At 46.4% G+C, this 20,947-nt stretch overlaps 7 protein-coding genes across 7 annotated transcripts; 2 read left to right on the top strand and 5 right to left on the bottom strand.

Moving 5' to 3' along the window:
- Positions 1 to 891: 891 nt before the first annotated feature.
- Positions 892 to 4,227, bottom strand: GL218_08672 (uncharacterized protein; the record flags this gene model as incomplete). The annotated part of the gene is made up of 8 exons (XM_033585479.1): positions 892 to 1,716; positions 1,779 to 1,976; positions 2,039 to 2,160; positions 2,218 to 2,460; positions 2,508 to 2,820; positions 2,872 to 3,330; positions 3,391 to 3,660; positions 3,727 to 4,227. 8 exons carry the CDS (start codon positions 4,225 to 4,227, stop codon positions 892 to 894), a joined length of 2,931 nt encoding a protein of 976 aa, XP_033440621.1.
- A 3,219-nt stretch (positions 4,228 to 7,446) lies between these two features.
- On the bottom strand, positions 7,447 to 9,846 carry GL218_08673 (uncharacterized protein; the record flags this gene model as incomplete). Its single annotated transcript, XM_033585480.1, has 2 exons — positions 7,447 to 9,041; positions 9,114 to 9,846. 2 exons carry the CDS (start codon positions 9,844 to 9,846, stop codon positions 7,447 to 7,449), a joined length of 2,328 nt encoding a protein of 775 aa, XP_033440620.1.
- A 1,266-nt stretch (positions 9,847 to 11,112) lies between these two features.
- GL218_08674 (uncharacterized protein) lies at positions 11,113 to 12,008 on the top strand (the record flags this gene model as incomplete). The annotated part of the gene is made up of 4 exons (XM_033585481.1): positions 11,113 to 11,171; positions 11,231 to 11,259; positions 11,322 to 11,783; positions 11,836 to 12,008. The coding sequence occupies 4 exons, from the start codon at positions 11,113 to 11,115 to the stop codon at positions 12,006 to 12,008; spliced, it is 723 nt and encodes a 240-aa protein (XP_033440566.1).
- Positions 12,009 to 12,226: 218 nt separating this feature from the next.
- Positions 12,227 to 12,788, bottom strand: GL218_08675 (Mediator of RNA polymerase II transcription subunit 21; the record flags this gene model as incomplete). Its single annotated transcript, XM_033585482.1, has 3 exons — positions 12,227 to 12,489; positions 12,575 to 12,689; positions 12,747 to 12,788. The coding sequence occupies 3 exons, from the start codon at positions 12,786 to 12,788 to the stop codon at positions 12,227 to 12,229; spliced, it is 420 nt and encodes a 139-aa protein (XP_033440565.1).
- Positions 12,789 to 13,100: 312 nt separating this feature from the next.
- On the top strand, positions 13,101 to 13,859 carry GL218_08676 (uncharacterized protein; the record flags this gene model as incomplete). The annotated part of the gene is made up of 1 exon (XM_033585483.1): positions 13,101 to 13,859. The coding sequence occupies one exon, from the start codon at positions 13,101 to 13,103 to the stop codon at positions 13,857 to 13,859; it is 759 nt and encodes a 252-aa protein (XP_033440625.1).
- Positions 13,860 to 14,494: 635 nt separating this feature from the next.
- On the bottom strand, positions 14,495 to 15,022 carry GL218_08677 (uncharacterized protein; the record flags this gene model as incomplete). Its single annotated transcript, XM_033585484.1, has 1 exon — positions 14,495 to 15,022. The coding sequence occupies one exon, from the start codon at positions 15,020 to 15,022 to the stop codon at positions 14,495 to 14,497; it is 528 nt and encodes a 175-aa protein (XP_033440624.1).
- Positions 15,023 to 15,982: 960 nt separating this feature from the next.
- On the bottom strand, positions 15,983 to 17,351 carry GL218_08678 (putative queuine tRNA-ribosyltransferase; the record flags this gene model as incomplete). Its single annotated transcript, XM_033585485.1, has 3 exons — positions 15,983 to 16,892; positions 16,967 to 17,217; positions 17,274 to 17,351. The coding sequence occupies 3 exons, from the start codon at positions 17,349 to 17,351 to the stop codon at positions 15,983 to 15,985; spliced, it is 1,239 nt and encodes a 412-aa protein (XP_033440564.1).
- Between the last annotated feature and the right edge of the window lie 3,596 nt (positions 17,352 to 20,947).

A 20,947-nucleotide genomic window follows, 5' to 3' on the forward strand; every position in this document is an offset into this window, starting at 1 on the left:
CTCTCTTACTCACAACAAAGTCACGGATAATCTACTAGGTTAGGTACTTGTCAATAAGTCAACAGCCCCACCATAAAAAGGGGAAATAGGAAATAGGAAATCAACAACAAAATATCAAAACTGTTCAGAACCAGAGGGTATCATTGCCTATCATCTCTGTGGTATCGTACAGCCGTAGCTTTCTAGCCACGCCATCAAATCGTCCATAGTGGTATCCGCCTGTCCATCCTCCAAGCCCGTGTTGCAGTCTACCTCCCAAACCAACCCTGAACCCCCCCCCTTTTCTCCCTTCCAGTCCGCCTTGTCTGTAAACATAGCTGCCGTCATTATGATGGAAACTTGTCTTTGTATGTCCTTCGTCTTGGGAACGGATGGTGAGGATATGGGATATCTGATAGGCACCCCCAAAGTAGGCTAAACCCTATAAAAAAGAGAACCAACGCCACCTCATCGAGTGCAAACGCAACAACTATGGTATTTTTTTTCCTAAGCTGTGTCAAATTTTCTGTGCTTTTCTGTGGTATCGTCCGACGGCGTCCTCCCGCTCCAATCTGCAACGCCGTATTCCGCCTCGCGCAACTCGTGGTATCATGTCCAGATGTACTCGTGGATATAAGCGTCAAGTAAAATCGTTCGCAGCCTTCGCCTGGCAGCCTCCGAGCGAAGAGAAAAGAAAAAAAAAGAAGGCAGAAAAAACAACCATAAAACCGTAGAGCCTAAAAAGAAAATAAAAATAAAAATAAAAGATGAATCAAAACTATAAAGCAGAGAGTTGAGAAAATCGACCGAAAAACGCAGAGCCGACCGATGCATGATCATAGGATCGGGTATTTGTACGCCAGGGTATATCCAGCCGGGGGTATTGCACGTAGAGCATCTAAAAGACGGAATCTAACGGTATGGTCCAATCGGACCGGGGTATCCTGAATTTGTGGAATGAGAAGTCGACGGTCGACCACTGTCGCCAGACGCACGCGTGCCGTGGCGCGGTGTCATGTCACCGCCGTGGGGTATGCTGTTAGGTGTTAGTTTATTGTCGTAGCCGTTGCTAAAGTGACGGCTCGACCAAGGGTTACTGTCATCGTCTGGAAGATTGACGCCGCTATCGTTCCAGGGGTTTCGATCAGCATTAAAGCTGCGAGTCGACTCTATCGAGATGAGAGATGACTTGGACACATTGTTTGATCCCTTAAAAAATGTGTTCATCGAATGAGAGCTGTTCTTTCTGCGGTCAAGAGAAGACAGGAGCTGAGACGGCTTCCGGAGCTTGTCAAAGATGGTGGTGGTCCGCTGTTGGGTCATGTCCTCGCCAAACGCTGGTTTCGTAGGCGAGTCTGTGCCAATGGGAGTGGGGGCGTGCTGGAGCAATTTCGAATCAAAGTACTGAAGTGAGTCCTCGAACGAGTCCGACTTCGGACGCGGGATTGCACCCTTGACAACGGTACCATCAACGCTGGCAGCTGCGAACTGCTGCATGAGGAAATCAATGGCATCGCGGAGGCCACCAGTATTGTTGCGAGTGAGTTTCCAAAGTAAAGTTACGGTGCGCTCCCCTTCCTCAGTTTTCTCCTCGGGATTCTCGTGTACTTCAAGAGATACCTCATGCTGAGTCTTGAGCTTCGAAATAAGCTCGTTAACAAATTCGGGAGACTCGAGGAATTTGACAAGGGATGGAGTACGAGTCAAGACCAATTCGTGAGTTTCGGGGACCATACCCTTTGAGTAGATGTTAGCATTATACACACTATACGTTATGGCTCAGGCTCTGCTAGACTTACCAGGAACTCATCGGCACACAGAGGTACCTGCCATTCTGGACCTGTAACGGTCACCTCATCGCTAGCCTGTTCGGTGCTGGGAAAGACAATCTTGCAATTCCACTTCTTCTCAAGCTCCTCGATCTCTTGTAGACGAGCAATAAGCTGTCGATGGTAGAGACGGTCAACGTGCACAATCTGAGAAGTGAACTCGGAATGCTACGGAAAGACATGTCAGTGACTTGGATAGATCGTATAGATTCGACATGTCCGTGACTTACTGCTCTATCCACCATGTCCAAAATCTCAGTCTTGACCAATTCAAGATTCTGAGCGTTTCGAGCGGGAGTACGGCAGATGACATTGTCAACTTTGACGTCGTCATCTTCACGACCCATGCCTCCTAGTACGCCTGTTAATAAGCCCGAGCCTTGGCCGCGCTGGCGGGGGAGGTTCATACCACGATCCATAGCGTTCGAGAACTTGACAAAAACAGAATGTTTTTTCATGATCCGCTGGATGTGTTGACCGCCGATGCCGATAATTCGCTTGTGGTATTGGTCAGGAACGTGGAACGAAATAGAGGCAGGCATTTCCTGCTCTACCAACGTCATTCCTTGCTTCATGGAATCGTATGAGGGAGCGATAACATCAATATCAAAATTGTACTCTCTGAAACTGTCAAAAATGATTTGAACATTGCCTATATTGTGTTAGCTAAGGCTAAAGAATTATTCTTATCCGACTTACTCTGTGTCATGATTTTGTTGATCTTGCCGTTCTTCTTGCCCGAGACGAATTCCTTATGTTCATTGGCGAGCTCGATCTTGACCCGAATCTGATGCTGAGTCTGATTGACGAACTTAATCTGAGAGAGCACGCCGAGGGCCTGCTTCACGGCATCATCGGAGCCGTTGATTGTGAACGTCATTTTGTCAAAGGAGATATCCGCGTCGGAACTGGCGGAGATGTCACCAAGCATGGCACGGATTTCGTGAGGACCCGGAAGCTGGGAGATACCAGCTTGTTGGATCCACCATGACGCAAAGTAAAACTGGCCGGCCTACGCTACGAATTAGTACGCGATCACCTGTTATGCATCTTAGGGACATACGAGGGACATGATTTCTTTCATGGTGCGTTCGATGTGGAGTCCTTCCACACCTTGAACTCGAATCATGTTGCGCTGTGAGGCAAGAGGAGGGAACATGATAAATGTGCCGTTAGTCTCCATAATCTTTCGAACCTTGTCCATTCGTCCAAGTAAAATGCTATCAATCTTGGGAGGTGAAACTACGGCATCCTTAATGAAGAGCTTTGTCCTGTTCACCAGCTCGTGGATCTTGCGCTTGGCTAATTCTATACCTTGAGGATTCTCGCCAGTGATAAATATCTCTTCTGGATTCCGACGACTCGCATTCGGCGGGCAGTAGCGGTGTAATTGGGCGAATGGAGGAAAGTAAATAGCCGTATTAGTAACTGACTCGATCATTTTGATGTTCTTTCGAGAACGGCCGCACACGATGGGGTGCAATGTGCTCTCAAAACGCATGATATCCAGCTGACGTCCAAGCTATACTCCACATTAGTTCCGTTTTAAACATTCGTTACGAATTCGAGGCTCGGAATATACCAATTTGTCAATGAAGATTAGAACCTGGGTCTTGGCGTGTTCCGTAGACTCGATATCTCCGTAGATAGCGACCCTCCACCTTTGATCTCGAATAACCTCGACGTCACCATTTAGGCCGTCGACCGTAGGAGTAAGTTTTGGGCCGAGAATAAAAATATCAACACCGCAGAACACGGCGAAAGTATCTAGAGCATCGGTGACGTTCTTCTGCAGTGCACCAGCTTGAGCATCGACGATCAATCCATAATCTACGTCAACAGTAGTACACCTCTACAATTCTTAGTTTAGCGACATGAATCATTTATCACGTTACAAGTAGAGCCGAGATGTGCATACCAATGCTAAAGGGGTATCGCTCAAGATGGTCTCACGGCTCTTGTGGACGAGTTCCGGAGAACCGGAAAGACACACCGTTGTGACTTGCGACTTGAAACCTTTCGGTACGCTTGAGACGACGTGTGCTTCGATCGGTAAAGGTCCTTTCGTAAGTTCTCTACATAGATTCTGCAGATTGGCTAGGTTCTGAGCGTGGACGGGTAAGTCGTAAACGGGGATATCATCGGGGGCATCTCCTGGGTGCGTCCACCTAAAGACAGCCTCTCCAGTCGCATGCAGTATCTCCTCCGTGTTAGGACCGGCGAGATCGGACGCGAACGGAACGTTAAAGGCGAAGTGAATAGTACTATCGGCGGCAGGCGAGGGACTTAGCGAAGCTCCCGGAGCTCCAGCCTTCTGATGTGGATTTATAGCGGTCATATTCATGTTTGGTCTTGACGACGCGCCGAAGTTGGGGCTCATCCTCTCGGGCCAGTGACGCATGTTGGCGAGCTTTTGCATTGTGAAACCGGGGGGTAAGGAAAGGGCCTAGGAGTGTAATAGGTAAGGGTAATTGAGGAGTTGGAAAATGGGGTATCTCGTGCGGGAAGTTCAAAGAAGGAAGAATGAGAAAGAAATTAGAGAAGAAAAAAAAAAGGAAAGCGAGTAAGGAAGAGAAGTCGGAAACCGGAGAGTGTCGTAGGCGGCGGTTTCTTCTTCTAACCTTTTCTCTTTTTTTTTCTTGTAAAGATGGGCAACCTCTACAACTACTGGCGGGGAGGTTGAGAGAATGAATAGTGAGGAGAAAGTGGAATTGACGGGATGGATGGACGGATGGATTTTGGGACATGAGATGTGGTGGACTGGAAGAATCGATGGAACGAGCCAAAAGCCCGAAGTGTCGGGTGTGTCGAAGCTGCAGTCAGCAGTTTGTAGTTGACCAATAAACATGAAGGATTCCGGGGGAACTGAGTGAGAAAAGCCCTGGGGAGCCCTGAGAAATGTGGTACGTATCTCAATTAGCTTGATTGAATGCCCTGTAATGTTGTGTAGGCTTAGCGCGGTTGGTAGACGGTCCAAACTCATTCCAGTTGTAGTGGGGAGGTAGGAGGGAGGGGGGGGGAAGCACTGATGCACCGTTTGGCGCAAGTTACCTCAGAGCTACGGCAAGTTCTACCGTTAGATTAGTACTTGATTTAGTACTTGCTATTAACAAGCACAGTGGGAAATTGAGTTAACCCTAGCCAACGGTTACATGCGTAATGATAGACAATCAAGTATTAGATCTATATGTACCTTGTACATAGTGGCATAGGTGGTTTCTTCCTGGCGTCATCATTAGCTGTGAGATTCACGTACTGGACATACATATCTACCTACATACAATCAATCAATCAATCTAACTAACTAACTACCTCTTTTCATACTATGTACTTTGGATTTCGATATTAATATATTTCTTTATAATCTATAAGCAGAGAATAATTATCAATAATAGTATGAAAATTGAAGATTACTTTAAACTCAATTATAGGACCCAAGACATTTTTAGAAATGAGTCCTGCCTTGGCTTTATGCTCGTTACTTTTTTTATCAAGTCTAATTGCATTGCTACGTTATAGTAAGTACATGTGATAGACCATATACCAAGGTACGGTTTGATCTCTTTACTCGAAAAGATGAATGTAACATACATGTATACATCTAATACATATATCTATCTAACTACCCATTCATTCATTCATTCATTCAATGTTTCTACTTGACGTTATATATGTAAGTCACTTATATGTATGTCTCTTCAATACTACATACCTACTACTTACTCAAATTTCAATACTTGAATATTCAAATGGTTGAATGGCTATTAGAAGTGGCTATTAAAAAAAAATTGTGGCCCGTGGTTGGTTTCGTGTATGTGCGCTCGAATGTGGGCAACACGAACTTAAGGAATAAGAAACAAGGTAATAAGGTATTATTTGAGTGGTCTGCTTTTGTGGTATACAGGGATGTTGAATTATTAAATTTCATGTCTGTCCTTTCTGTCCTTGGTTAAGTCCTGGTCTACCCGATTTGAGATGTTCGCATGCATTCCAAACAGACATAGCCACGGTGCACAAGACCACAGTTAGCCAAGTACGGTACGCACTTTTCCTCTTATCCCTACATAACAGACGACCTTACGGATCGTCGCCGGACGTAGGTAACCTGGACCTAGAAGCTCGAGCCGACCTAGAATCTGATGGATCACGGCACGAGAAGTACTTCGTATATATCACATATCTACTGCAGTACATACTTCCATACATATCTGAGTTGGCAGATCTCCCGCCTATTCTTCATCCCTTTAATCGTTCCCCCGGATCTTATGAAAAAGAAAAAAAAGAAAGAAAAAATCAAAACCGCAACACGTAGCATAATAGTAGTATCAACTAGGTTTAGTTCTGTGGGGAGACACCGTTTAAACATATGCGAAGGTTACGGAATAACTACTAATCTCCAATTCCCTTTCTCAAGATTTTATTTCACATCTCACCTCATCTAAGCTCACGACTAGGTAGTCTAGCAATAAGCTCGATTCCTCCGAGTTTAGTTCAAACGTCGAAGAAAAAGCGCCACATATTAAGCACGGACGCTGTCTTGTATGTACATTAGCAAGTAGCCTTCGATCGGTGGGTAATGCTACGGGGCGTTCTATATATTGAAATATTGACTCGTATATTTCGGCCTACTGCTATTTTCTCCCTCCAGCCTCCAGCCTCCAGCCTCCAGCCAGCTTACGGTCATTTCTAGCCGTACCGGTACTCTCTCTATAAGGGACATCGGGCTTATCCGGGGCCGCGCGTCTTTACCTTCGCCATCACTACCGAAGCTCCGGTAATTAGCAGTTTATACATACGAGTAGGGCTCCCATCCCATCATAAATTCATAGATTCTTGTTCCTGAGCTATCGTGAAAGAAAGATACTGTTCCAAATCATGCCCTCATCTTCTATTGCTAGCTAGGTACTATCGTGAGTCAATAAAATGGGACGACGGGGGAAAGCAAGCATCAGAGACATTTATTAATAAAGGTAAATCCTACCTAGAATATGGATACTGTTTATTTAAGACCTCTATTCTTAGGCAAAATGTTCCTTAACCTTGACATATTGAATCTGTATAGTAGTCGGCTTATAGGAGAGCGTACTGCCGAGCATATCTCGGCTAACACGCTACAGCTATATTTAAAAGTGATATTAAGAATGACGGGAGTAGATAGATGGTTACAGCACCACATGCACCCATCTTCCTCGCTTATGCAGATCAGAGTTCCTGTCAATCTAAAGTGGAGGATAAACATGCACCACATCGCTAAACTAACGGAATATAGAATGCTATTGAGTATTCTTTGGTAAAAGCCATCTGGTATATTATATACAGTCCATGTAGATAAGCACTTGGCTGCGTCGAGCTTGGTCCCGTGGAGGAGCTCTGCGTGCCTCCACCCATCCCAAGCCACGCCCCTAACCCAACTCCTATTACCCATAGAATCCTCCTCGATACCAACGCCGAGCAGATATTTGTCTTGCTATTATAGTATGATGCCAAGAATCAAGGCAAGTTTCAGCCTTAATTCCTTGGGTAGTCGACTGTAAGACTACCTAGAATTAGAGGGGATCTAATCTCCCACTTAGCCCTCCTCAAAATCAGTTACAATATCGAGTTTGTTGATGTACCACCCCTAGCGTCCGACACGTGTTTATTGGTATACTTGCCTTCGACTATTATCGGCGTACATAATTTCTTGCTGAGGTGCTCGGGGTTGCTCAATATAAGTGACATCCCCCTCTGGGTGAGGTGGCCTATCATAGTAACGCTCTACCGGCTGGATGCTAAACTCGCGCCTGGGCATATCACGTTCCGACGGTCTTGGGCCGAACTCGCGAACAACGGCAGACGCCGCATCCCTTCTTACCTCAGGGTGAACGCTAGCAGCATATCGTCTGGATGGCACCTCGGGTCGTACGGCCTCAACCCTGTTGTAATACGGCACGGACTCCGGCGGCCGGACGCTTGTAGCTCTAGGTAAATAATCCCTTGGCATGTCCTCAGGAGCCCGCCCCATCGGTGCTCCTCGGACCGAAATGAACTCCTGGTTCGGTGCTCCCATAGGTTGTATAGGATAGTCGCGTTCACGATAGCTTCTATAATCAATACCATACTCCGGCTGCGTAATGACACGCCGGGGAGCATATGTGGGCGATGCACGTCGGTAAATGATTCCATCCTCCTCAAAAGTATCTCCAGCCATGCGAGATGGGGCGCGTAGCGGCACTCTTTCGTAGACTAACTCACGCTCGCCTGGTCTTGGGGGTGGTACGACTGAGTGACGCGCAGCAGTGCTAGCACGAGGAGGATCAAAGTACTCGCGGCCATATTGGTCAACTAATATACGAGGTGGGGGGGCAGGAGGTGCCATAGTAGGCGAGCCTCTCTCCACAACGATGGGCGAACGTGATCTAGCACGATCAGTATAAGGCCGTACACTCATCCGTCCATCACGTTGATATGCAGGAACATCCCGGTAGGGAGGGTTTACCGAGTAACTCGCTGAGCGTAGAGGGCGCGGTTCCACAGCACCGTAAGGAGCCGGGTAGCCGTAAGGGGATTGGACTCGCTGGATATACTGCACGATCGTCCCGTCCGGCCGCCGTTCTTCGTATACACCACGATCCAACCTTTGACTCGCCGGGGCGACGGACTGGCGTAATGGCCTTGCATACGGGTCTTCCAGCCTTCCAAGCCCATACGGAGGCCCCTCGGTTGGCACATGCGTGGCAGGATATTGATCGCGGTGTAGCACAGATACTGGTCGTTCGATTCGCGGTTCATCGTACACTAACTCTTGATCATGTCTAGCATCGGATCGAAGGCGCTTTTGAGGACGGACAAACTGAGGCACTGATAGAGGTGAAGGCGATCGCGGTTCGGGTTTGATATAAGGAGATCCTGGGGCATCTGGTGCTCTCATTTCAGCCTTTCTCTTGTTCTTCTTCTTATTCTTCTTCTTGCTTCCTTTATCTCCCTGGGGGGAACTTTCTGGACTTGTGATCACTCCATGCTCCTGCCTTAGAGCTGTAACTTGAGCCGGTGCGCCTGGCAAAATACTAATATCTGGCTCAGGCATAGGGGGCCGCCTAGCTACCGCCAAGGGCGAGACATGAGCAGGCTGGGGAGCGAAGGGCGAAAGATCGTGCGCGCGAACCACAGGTGACTCTCGCTGTCTGAAGTGAGCACTAGGAAGCAACTGGTGGGGGTTATGAATACGGCTGAAGTCAACAGGCTGGTCCGAATCTGTATTGCCAGAGTTGTCGGATCTACTAGCAGCACCACTGTCTGAACTGATGACCTGTGCCTCTACCTGACGTGTCTGGCGTGAATGTACCATCATATCTCCTTCACGGCTAGTTTTTGGGCTGTTATAGACTGCATGATCTTGCACAGACGTGGCTAAGCCGCCAAAGCTCGGCTGGGGCTGGCGGGAACTACTCGCGGTGTGGATGGGTTGTACGCTACGACTAACATCTGTTTGGTAGGACGATGCCGGAGTATGGACGGGTTGAGGAGCAAATTGCTTTTGCTGTAGAGCATGTGCAGCCTGCTGAGAGGCTGCGGCTGGCGCATCTCGCATTTGTACATCCTGGCGTGTTGGGTTCTGAATTCGGGGCGAGGCACGAGAGTCGGGGGTTTCAAGTGGGCTAGAATAGAAGGTATTGTCGTCGAAGGAGTCACTCGCATCGGAAACAGTACCAGCATTAGGAGTATTGGAACCTGGTAGGGGTGCAGTAGCTTGAACCAGTGTTAGTGCTTTTGCTAAAATGTCAGAGAGGTCCAAGTCAGCAGGCTGCTCAGAAGGCTGCAGAGGAGCCTTCGCTAAATTCTTTCGATACTCGAACTCTTCTCTGAGTTCTTGCTCGAGTCTTATTCTTTGCAGCTGGAGATCTGCCTTAGCAATATAATCGGATGTTTGAAGCGAAACAGAATTGGTAACGGCTTTGGTAGAATCTAATGGTCTTGAGACACCTGGAATGGATGCATTAGAACCTGTCGAAGCTACGGCGACAGCTGGCTGCTGCAAGTTTGCCTTGAAGGACTGCATATTGTCCACCTGATATGCATTAAGGTTAGGGGCATTTTTTGTATATGATGAGTGAGTGACGTGATCTTCTGTAAGTGAAGTAGAGTGTTGAGGAGTAATCGGCTTAGCCACTTTGATACGAGGATGCTTCCCAGATACTATCGTATCCCGAAAGTTTATAACCTTCTGATATTCAATAATCTCATCAAGTTCAGCTGGTTTCAGTGCGCCGTTCTGAGCGCCTGGCTGATAGCCTAAGGCTATGGGTTCTCGTGCGATACTGGCTTGAGCCATGGTTTTTTTTTTCTTCTTTCAGTTGGAATCAACTTGTAACAAGAGAACCATCCATAGATCAAAGGTCTAATACCCAGTTAATATTGACAACGAAGAAAATACACGATTACTATTTTGTGATGGAAGACGGGTATCACATAGAAGAGAAATCAGGTTGATAACTTCTTCGTTGCTTTTGCATGAAGTCGAAGAAGGGAGAATGAAAAGACGTGTCGCACAACGGGTCGAGCTCCAGTTAGAACTTTACATATGTAGTAGTAATGTTTTTTTTTTTTTTTCTTTCCCTGTCCATATGCATTTTACATAGAACAATGCCGGGAACTGCACCGTGCATAGACCCACATGTACAACTAAGGTAGGTACGTACAAGTACTTGGGCAAGTACCTACATGTAGCTAAGTAAATAATGTATCTATGTATCTAGGTACCTATATATACCAGCATGCATTAGATAAGCAAAACCTCGGCAACGAACCACTTATAGCTAAGAGAAGATACGTCAATCTATCATATTCTAATTACTTCATCGTTTGCTCTTGCTAGTATGTTTAAAGTAAGGCTAGAGTAGGACAATATGTACACCATGCATGTCTTCGTTTTACCGGTGACTCAAAACAAAGCATAGAGGAGTAGAGCAGCATTAGCACTTATCAATATGTTTAAAATATATTCAGAATAGTCATTATATCAGAAAGAAGAATCGAGTATAAATATTTTCATATTAGTTCTATTTGCCGAGTTTTAATTGTGATAATTCTTTAACTTTTACTTCTTTAACCCGGACTATTCAGGTACCAATTTCCCCCTCACCGTCCCCAACCGCAAACGAGCCAACATCTAATAGCTAAAAGTTTCTCACTCAGCCATTGATTCTTGACAGCTACCTTCAAAATTAGAGAGTTTATAAGAGCACAATATTAAAATAACTACCTAAGTGACTTTCCTCAAGTCAAAACACATTATCCCCCGGAAGCCTTAATACTTATGTCAAGCATGGGATCACAAACCACATCCCCTAATGGGGCAATAGACTCTAGACCTGTTTTATTCTTGTGAGACTATCCTCTCCTAATTACCTGGATATATAGGCTGAGACTAATGATTTAAATAGCGACATTGATAATTGTCTTTATCCCAGAAGTATATCCAGCTCAACATTAAACTGCAGGGAGGGATTTATTTCATACTAATCACCAATTCAGGTGCCAAAGTCCATGATCTAATGGCAGATCTGATAGACAGATACTTTGCGACACATCTAGGCCTTCCAGAAGAAGAAGCCATCAAGCTTCACCAAGAGTACTACCAGAACTACGGTCTCGCCATCGAGGGTCTAGTACGGCATCATCAAATCGATCCCCTGGACTACAATGCTAAGGTCGATGACGCTTTACCTCTCGAAAGCATCATCAAACCTAATCCGCAGCTGCGGAAACTACTCGAGGACATCGACAAGTCCAAAGTGAAATTATGGCTTCTCACCAATGCATATGTCACGCATGGTCAGAGGGTTGTCAGGCTTCTGGGCATAGAGGACCAGTTCGAAGGCCTTACGTACTGCGACTACTCGCAAATTCCTATTATCTGCAAACCGCATAAGGACATGTTTGCTAAGGCGATGAAGGAAGCTAAGATAGAGCGATCCGAAGACTGCTACTTTGTTGGTAAGTTAGGTACATATACACATATCATCTAATAGTAGCTAACTCCACCTAGACGACTCATTCGTTAATGCGCAAGGTGCTCAAAACCTAGGCTGGACATCAGTCCACATTGTTGAGGAGGGACTACCAGTCCCAGCATCCCCGGCATCTAAATACCAGATCAGGCACCTAGAGGAGCTACGAGGGGTATTCCCGCAATTCTTCAAGTCGGGAAACCAAGCTTAAGTAGCATATAATATAGAGCCCGGGGATGGCATACGGCATGGATCGAGGCGTTTTGGTTATATCATCATCAAAAGGAGACAATAGAGTTCTATGTTGTAGAAAATCATAGCTATAGTCTAGCCCATCGCCCTTTTGTTTTATTGATAATTAACGAGAAATTCATAACGATAACCTGAACGCCTAACCGGGGTATCAATATTCTGCAACTCTGCTCCTTATTAGTGTGGGCGTCTGATGCTGCGAATGACTGCGTCCAATTTCGCCATTGTATCTTCCTTCTCCTTGATAGCTTCCTGTCGTTGCGCCTCAGCGACCTTAAGCTCATCCTCTAGCTCCTTGATATTGCGCTCTTGATCCTGTTCGCTGTTGTCGAGGCCGGGAAGTAGGGAGATGAGAAGTTCGATCTGTTGCTCTTTCGTAATAAGGTCTTGGGCAAGCTCTATTTGCGCGGCTTTGAAGACGTCCTCCGGGTGAGGATCCACTGTTCGGATTCGACGGGTTAATATATGGCGGAATAACTAGTTGGATAGGAATATGTGGACATGGATTGGGTTGGGTTGACTTGCCCTCTTCTTGACCAGGCTCTTGCTTTACATCTCTGATTTGATCGTTGGGGCCTAGCGTTTCGAGGTTGTGGTGTCGATTGATATAGTGAATGCATGCGACGAATTGCTGGGCTAGCTAAATTCTCAGAAGTCAGTTATTGTTGGAAGAAGCCAATCTATGAGTAATACTAACCTGATCAACAGCATCTTGTAATTGAGTAAGTCTGTCCCCCATGATAGCATGCTCATGAGCTCAACGTATTGTGTTGGTTTGCGGTTCGGAGCTTACATGCATTGGCATTGGTTGAATCAACAAGGTACAGAATATGGAATAAATGTATATAACAGGGATATGATGGTGGGGCGGCAGATTGCAGTAATAGATGCATATGCTAGGCTAGGTACCTATGTACTGAGAAATACCTAATTTATCGATAAGGAAATATAAGACAGTACGTACCTTTACCCAACAAGCAAACAGACTGAAGAGCTCTTTAGGTACTCTCTCACTCATCCATTATACATAAGGTCTTGGATTAGTGATGGAATGAGGTCTATCATAAACCATCGTCTGATATGGCGCCAACGTTTCTCAACCACTCCACTCATTAATACCGTCTCCTATAAACGCCCATTCAACCACCATGGACGCCCCTTCTCAGACTCAACTCGCCCTTTAATATACCCTGACGCCATAAATAGCGAGCACAATGACCTAGAATCATACGCTACCTACGCTACTCGCACGGGCCTAGATGTCAAGTCTAAGACGTACGTCGGCACGCGGTACGAGTATATCGTAGCCGACTCGCTCGGCACCCTCGGGTTCGATCTGAAGCGCGTAGGCGGGCGCTCCGACTGCGGTATTGACTTACTAGGCACGTGGCATGTTCCCTCCTCCCCAGACCATGCCCTACGTGTCCTCGTGCAATGCAAGGCCTCCGTATCGCAGAGCACAAAAATTGGCCCGCATCACATACGCGAACTCGAAGGTACATTCGCGGGCGCACCCCCTGGATGGCGCAGCGGTCCCGGCCTTCTGGCTTTCCTGGTATCCCAGAAGCCGGCTACCCAGGGCGTCCGCGATGCGATGGCTACCAGTAGCTGGCCTATGGGTTATGCCTTGTGCTCGCAGGACGGCGGGCTGGAGCAGATGTTGTGGAATAGCAGGGCTGAGGAGGAAGGACTAGAGTCAATGGGTGTTACTGTCAGGTTCTCTGATGACACTGCCAAAGAGGCTGGAAAACGGCTGGCTTTAACCTGGAAGGGCAAGCCATATCTTGCCGGACCAGTCTTCAGCAAGTGAATCGGCCCAAGCCTTTAGATGTATATCACGACTAAAACAGGTGTTTGTTAGAAATAAAAGGAGTAAGAAAAATGCTAGTTATTCAACTACAAAAACTTAGGGTATTGAAATATCCCATGTATATAGATCCCCACCATCCGACCATAAGCTATGTACTACCTAGTTAGAGGTATATATAAAGAACTCACGAGAGTCAAAAACAATACTGCTTACCTAGAATGTGCACAAGATGCAGTTACTCTTTGCCGATACAGATAATTATGGGATAAACACTATAGCATCATTCCAGATAGACATAAAATATTAGAGACCCTATATTAATCAGGTTTTCTTGAAATTCATATCCTACACAGATAAACCTAAGGTCAAATTTGAGTAAGTGTTCAAAACACAAAACACAAGAGACCATGAGAACCACGAGCAAAGCACCTTTGCCTATCCAATATACACCAACGGTTACGTACGGAAGCGCTCTCTGGACACCACGTATAGACAAGACTACCCGAGCCGAACCGAACCTAAACCAACCCATCCCATGTGCCACCCCCCACCTATCCTACAGATGAAGCATAAGCGGAATCGAACCCTAAATCCACATATATCTTAATTCCTATACCTAACCCCTACAACCCCCTTCAATCCTCCCAAATCGCTACCTTCGCCCTTTCCGCCTCCTCCAGCCTCCTCTTCTCCGCCTCGCGTTCCTCCTCCCTCCTTCTCCGCTCCTTTTCCCTAACCGCGCGATCGTACGCACGCTGCTCCTCCGTCGCCCGCGGCGCCCGCACCCCCAGCGCGCTGGCAATCATGCGCCGGGCCACCGCGTCCGTCTTCTCGGGCCTCTTGCCTTCGGTCCCCGAGCTCTCGCTGCTGCCCCCCGATACCGCGCCGGGAATGGACTGCCAGGGGGGCGGCGTGCCGGAGCTGTATGACGGCGAGCTGGGCGTCGGAGGGGGCGCGGCGACGCCCGAGCCATCGATCTTGGGGTCGGCGGAGGGGGAGAGGGGAGAGTCACTGGGGAGGGGAGATTGCGGTTCCGTGTCGGAGGGCACCTCTTCGTCTTCCCAGGAGTCGGCTACTGGGGCTGCTTTCTTTCCCTTTGGTTTGCCTTTGGGAGCTTTGGAGGCGGGGTTGAGGGATAGGTCTGACATTGCTCGCGTGGCCATGGTGGGAAGACTGGGGAAGTCCGATGGGAAGTACTGGGTGATAGTGTTGCTTCTCTCTAGAGGTAATGATTATTCACAAGACCGGGTACTATTAGGTAGATACGCTCTTCCCGAAGCTTTTCGTAGGATTATCATCGACAATTCGAAGTTCAATAGAATGGAAGGTAGCAATCAGCGGCACGGCTTAGTTGCAGCGAAGGGTACGTGGTGTTGGTATACGACGGGCCCAATTGCTACCATAGGTACCTAATGTATGAAGGGAGCCGAATATGTAAATGTGCGATCTGCTCGGAAAGTCGATCGAGGGTAGCAATTGCAGATTACCTCACAGCAGGAAGGTTGGACTGACGTATGCAAGTCTGGCCTGCTGTGAGACGAAAGCCTCGGGAGCTTGAACCTAGATCATCAAAGGTGGGGCTAATCGATCCACTTCCCCGCAAATCTAAATCTTGCACGGACTAGGCGCATGGACCTTTACTCATTGCTCTTCTTTTAAGAACATTAGGTACACATATGTATCGTAAGCATTGAAACACACAGTTGTCATTATGTGATGCTATGAGCTTTTCTTGTTATGAGGGGTATTTAGTATTTACCAACTACTATATCTTTAAATATTAGTTAAACATTATTAGAGAACGGCATGAAAATGGATGACTGGGCTATGAGAGGTAGCGTTAAGTTATACAATTATTTAAGAATTACTTCCATTTATTGATATAAGTCAAATGTGTGTATTAATAAAGTCCTATCAGTGAAACTAAAAATATGAGTCTACTTCTGGATATAATCCTGTCTGTATGAGTTGGGAAGATAGTTCGATGGCATAAGAGAACGGCACAACAAGGGGTAAAGTTCATTAGAGGTACTACTTCCGACTTGGTTGGAGTAACGCGGCAAACATTCCCGTGTCGGGATATCACGGCTTCACGGACCACATAAACACGAACAAGTAGCTTTTCATATATCTTCATATAGATCTACACCTACGCCTCGTAGGGCATCTACCGCCCACTTGGGGTAATTAGCTTGATCAGGGTATAAGTTCGCGAAAAAACGCCGCAGGAAAGCCGGATACCTGTCGGCAATGATCGCTTCCCTGACCTGCTTCATCAGGTCCAGCTGGTACCAGACATTGTGCATGGTTAGTAAGTGCGCAGCTACCGTCTCTTTAGCCGTGTTGTGGTGCACGAATGCCCGGGTGATGCCCATCCCGTCCTTGCGGCAGCAATTACACCCGCAACCATCTTCTATAGGTCCGAAATCGTTGGCGTATTTGGCGTTGCGGAGGTTGAGGACGCCGTATTTCGTGATTGCATTTCCGAATCTAGCTGTGCGCGTGGGCCAAACGCAGTCAAACATGTCGGCTCCTAAGGCAACGCTGACGACGAGGTCCTCGGGGTACCCAATTCCCATCACATACCGAGGTTTCAGCTCAGGTAAGAGCGCGGTACAAGTAACTACTACTCTGCAGTAGTCCGCCTTTGCCTCGCCACCGCTTAGTCCACCGATGGCGATACCCGGTGTATCTCGAGCGACCATCTCCTTACAACACTCCCTTCGCATATCGAGGTCCAGTCCGCCTTGGATAATGCAGAACAGATTCTGCGTAGTTGGATTTTTATGCGCGGCGATGCACCGATCCAACCATCTAACGCTGCGCTCCATTGCTTCTCGCATCCGCACGGCGTCTGGTGAAGTAGTCACTAATACGTCGTCTAGCTGCATTAAGATATCGCTGCCGATGGTGTTCTGAAGAGAAATGGAATGCTCAGGTGTAAGAAGCATCGGTGTGCCGTCATGAGGACTCAGGAATCTGACACCCTCTTCTGTGATATTGGCTAGCTTGAGTAAGCTAACCATCTGGAATCTATTTATGACAAGTCAGCCGTCAAGTTTTCTTTTTTTTGGCAAGCTAGACTTTCTATATTATAAATAACATACCCTCCGCTATCTGTGAGTAGGTTGTAGTTCCATCCTTGTAGTTTATGTGCCCCTCCGACTGCAGCGAGCACCTCCTGTCCAGGCTTTAGGCCTAGATGATAAGTATTATTTAGACATAGACGACAGCTGGTCTCTTCCAACTGTTCTGGAGTTAACCCTTTTAATGATGCCTGTGTTGCCACAGGCATGAAGACCGGAAGTTGGACTGGTCCATGAGGAAGGGTTAATATAGAGGCTCGTGCTCGAGTTGTCTGGGTGTGGTCAGACTCAGTCTTGAAACAATATCTTATATTTTATGCTCACTTACGGAACACCTCGCGACGAGATCGAACGTGAGAGCCGCTGAAGACGATGAGGCTATAACGCTAGCCATCCTGCTCAACATCAACACCAAGTAGATGAAGTATTTACAGATTTACTGATAGAACTTCTACGTCATAGGATGAGTAATGAAGCAAGGTTCATCGGTCCCTGACTTATTAGTAAGTGGGGTTAATTGCATGAGGCTGCATGCGGAAGTTGTTAATTAAGCGGTCGAGTTTATGGTCGAGTTTAATCGAAGGGGGTTTACATTTTGGAAATTGGCTTCCGTTTTCATCCATATCCACTTAATGAGAGGCCATAGGCCATAGGGATAAAATTTTACTTTTTTTATTGAATGGCCCGTGTGTCGTCGGTATTTCCTTCTGGTCCCGTCTCGACCTATAATAGCTGACCTATCGCATTTCACCGATTTCACCGATTTCTTTGTACTACATTAGGTACATTCACTTACAGGCTTTTCTCGGCAGCGGTATGCCTGTTTCAGCTATAATTGTATTAGTGGCTTAAGATAAGTATATCGGTATAGCGTACCTAATGTATGACAAGAGATACGCGAATGTAGGTATAATGATAGTTGAGAATAGAAGGAGGTTATCTTTCTTCTATATTATATGTGTATATTTCAATCTACATATTCATACTACGACCTTATCACAAGAAGTTATTGGGCAGAAGTCAGATCGTACCGCGGTAACATCCCTTATTTTTGATGCCGGTAATAGGCTCTTTCCTTCTTTTAGTAGGGATGTCCCCAGTAAAATAATCCCCCCAGCACTTTTTTTTTTATCTGCTTTGCCTTCTACAGCCCTTTCCCACAAAGCCTCGTGGCCCCCAGCAAATTCCTCCCCCCCAGTCGCGGGAGAAAAAAAATAAATAGTGGGCTGTGGCCTGACAGACCCTGTAAGTAATTCCGAATTCGGGAGCGATCGGGCATAAACTACCAACGACGCGGCTCCTCTTTGAATTGCACCTGGGCTAAGCTGCTAAGGTAAGAAACATTTTTTTGTCACCTCCTTCTTCGACCTACCACCAAAATCATACGATCTTGACATTGTTGTACATTTTTTGGTCATTTTTGGTCATTTTTGGAAGGGGACTCGGCCAGTCCACCCGCCTTTTTCTCCTGTATCATCCTTTATTTTCCTGTCGAATGAGACGCTAGGGCGTAAAAAAGACGCTTCTGGCCTTTATTTTTCTCACTTCTGTCTCATTATCACAATAGAAATTTTTAGTAACCTAGGTTATTATGGACCTGTTTGATCTTGTGGTACCTGTCTGTGGTACCTGTCATCATAATATGTATCTTTTTTAGGCGTCGACGATGTTCTGTGCGTCTTGTGCTCCGAGATCCTCCTTCGTTTACACGCTATTTTCAACCCGCAAACCCGCAATCCGCAAGATTCTCCCCGGCTATATCTCGTTTCTCACGAGATGCATTCCCCATTCCTATCTACGTATCGGCAGATATAATAATTGCTTATATTTCTTGCGTCATCTTGACCCCAGAAAGACCGAGCTTAAGTGAGCTGCAAGTGAGCTGCCTCACTTGGCCTTTCGGTCGGTTTACGGTCTGTTGTCGGTATGTATGTATGTATGTGTAAAACCTGGTTGATAGGAGATTTATCGATCATCAGCTTGGCAATTCGTTACGTTCAAGTGCCTAGACGATCTACTTCCTTGGCACCTTTTTTTTGTATTTGTATTTGTACAAAGCTGTGCCCAATCCAGTGTCACAGGCCGCAGAATTGCATCGCAGGCCCTATGCGACAGGGAACCTGTCTTTGTTCAACGTACTTTGGTATTTTCCCTTTAGTTTTGGGTCTTGGGCCAATGTGGATTTTTAATTTGAATTAAAGCCCTTTTCCATGTGGCTTGGCCTCCAATTCTTCATATATACCTGACTCATCCTACCCGTACTACTATGGTAATTTGATTCCCCAGATATCGTAGCTTTGATCTTGTAGTCGTGTTTGGTATTGTCATCCGTTCATCATCATCATCAACCCATCACTCTCTACCTTATGAGCTTACAGGCGATGTCGGACCAGGCCTCATTTACTCATTTATCTCTGTTACCTACCGAGTTAAGGCTCCAGATATGGCGGCATACCTGTCACCAAAGGGTAGTCGAAGTCTTATACGATAGCGAGGCTGACTTATGTACATCATCAACGGTGCCGCCGGCCGCCCTTCACGTCTGCAGAGAGTCCCGATTTGAAGCCTTAAGAATTTATAGGAGATCTTTCGGCACAAAGTCCCACGAACCAAGGATATATTTTTGCCCCGATATAGATATACTCTACCTTCCTCGACCTCCTTTCATGGGCTATGACGACGCCTTACGGTCTTTTACGGAGCTCGTTTCCGGCATCGATGATACTGTCAACCTTGCCCTCGATTATGTTAAGCCTGATATCAGACGACCATGGGAAACCTACAACAAGTACGCCTTAATGCAGAGCTTTCCCAAAGTGAAAGAAGTCGACTTAGTTCTGGGTCCCGACTCACCGGCAGAAGAACATGGCCACGAGGATATAGGACTGGTGGATCCGACAGGAGACATATTAGCCTTATGTCGCCTACTTTCCGACATTAAGGAATCATTCTTATTCGAAGTTGGTTCCAATTACACGATTGGCGACACAAAAGAGGAATTCTTCGAGTACCCTGTTTTGCCTCCCCTGGTCTTGAAGTCGAAGATTACTTGTGCTCATGCCTAACTTTAAAAGCCAGCTATAGCTACGCCGGAAAAGTCATATTGTATTCACTGCGTATTCTACAAATAAGACTAGAAGTCTGCATTGTAATGCAGGAGCTTTACTTCGTCGAGGCTGACTAGAGCTTTCTGTTAATGAACATATACTTAATGAAATATAATTTATCAATACTCTTATACCGATTGTTCATAATCGCCATCTTATTACGGTCACTGTTGGTCTTCGCCATAATGTCTGAAAATAACATTATTCTATGCGGTTAAATGAATTATTCGCTATCCGACTGTCAACCGATATGACCAACCTCCTTTTCCAATACAAGAATGGAATGCCTTAACGGATTCCCAGGTGCAAGCCTGTCCAATTCCCATCTAAAAACTGCCCAGGTATGTATTCTCTTAGTGATTTCATAATGACGAAATGTCTATCACTAGTCAGTTTCGGTGTTCTTGGTCCGGCCAATAGACATTCTAGACTGCTAACGCTATACTAGCTTATACATGGATATATACCTATATATATATATATATAGATATCGCTGGCTCTCGACAAGTCTATGACAAGGGCGTTGCCAGGTCATACGGATATGTCAAGGCTGAAGGTTAAGGTCGTGCGGATAATCAGCTTTGATTAGGTACCTATGTATGAGGGGACTCATCAAGGGTGTCGGATTACGGCTAGGGAATGATTCGGAGGTATCGTTATATGTATCATCGTATACGCTGATATCAACGACCGCGTAAATACGGAAATCGTTGCATTGGCCAGGATATCCCCTTTGATTGCTATAGACTCGCTTTTTTGTCTTCTCATCGACATAATCGCAGTTATAGTGTGTGCTGCCAAAGGCCCACAGCTTTACGGCATCTGCTTCAAGCCACAGGGGCTCCTTTGCCAAGTCGGACGTGTATCGGTACTTCATGCCCTCACGATCTACCGC

Source organism: Daldinia childiae (assembly GCF_008694065.1).
Source record: "Daldinia childiae strain JS-1345 chromosome Unknown Scaffold13, whole genome shotgun sequence".
Taxonomy (NCBI): domain Eukaryota; kingdom Fungi; phylum Ascomycota; class Sordariomycetes; order Xylariales; family Hypoxylaceae; genus Daldinia; species Daldinia childiae.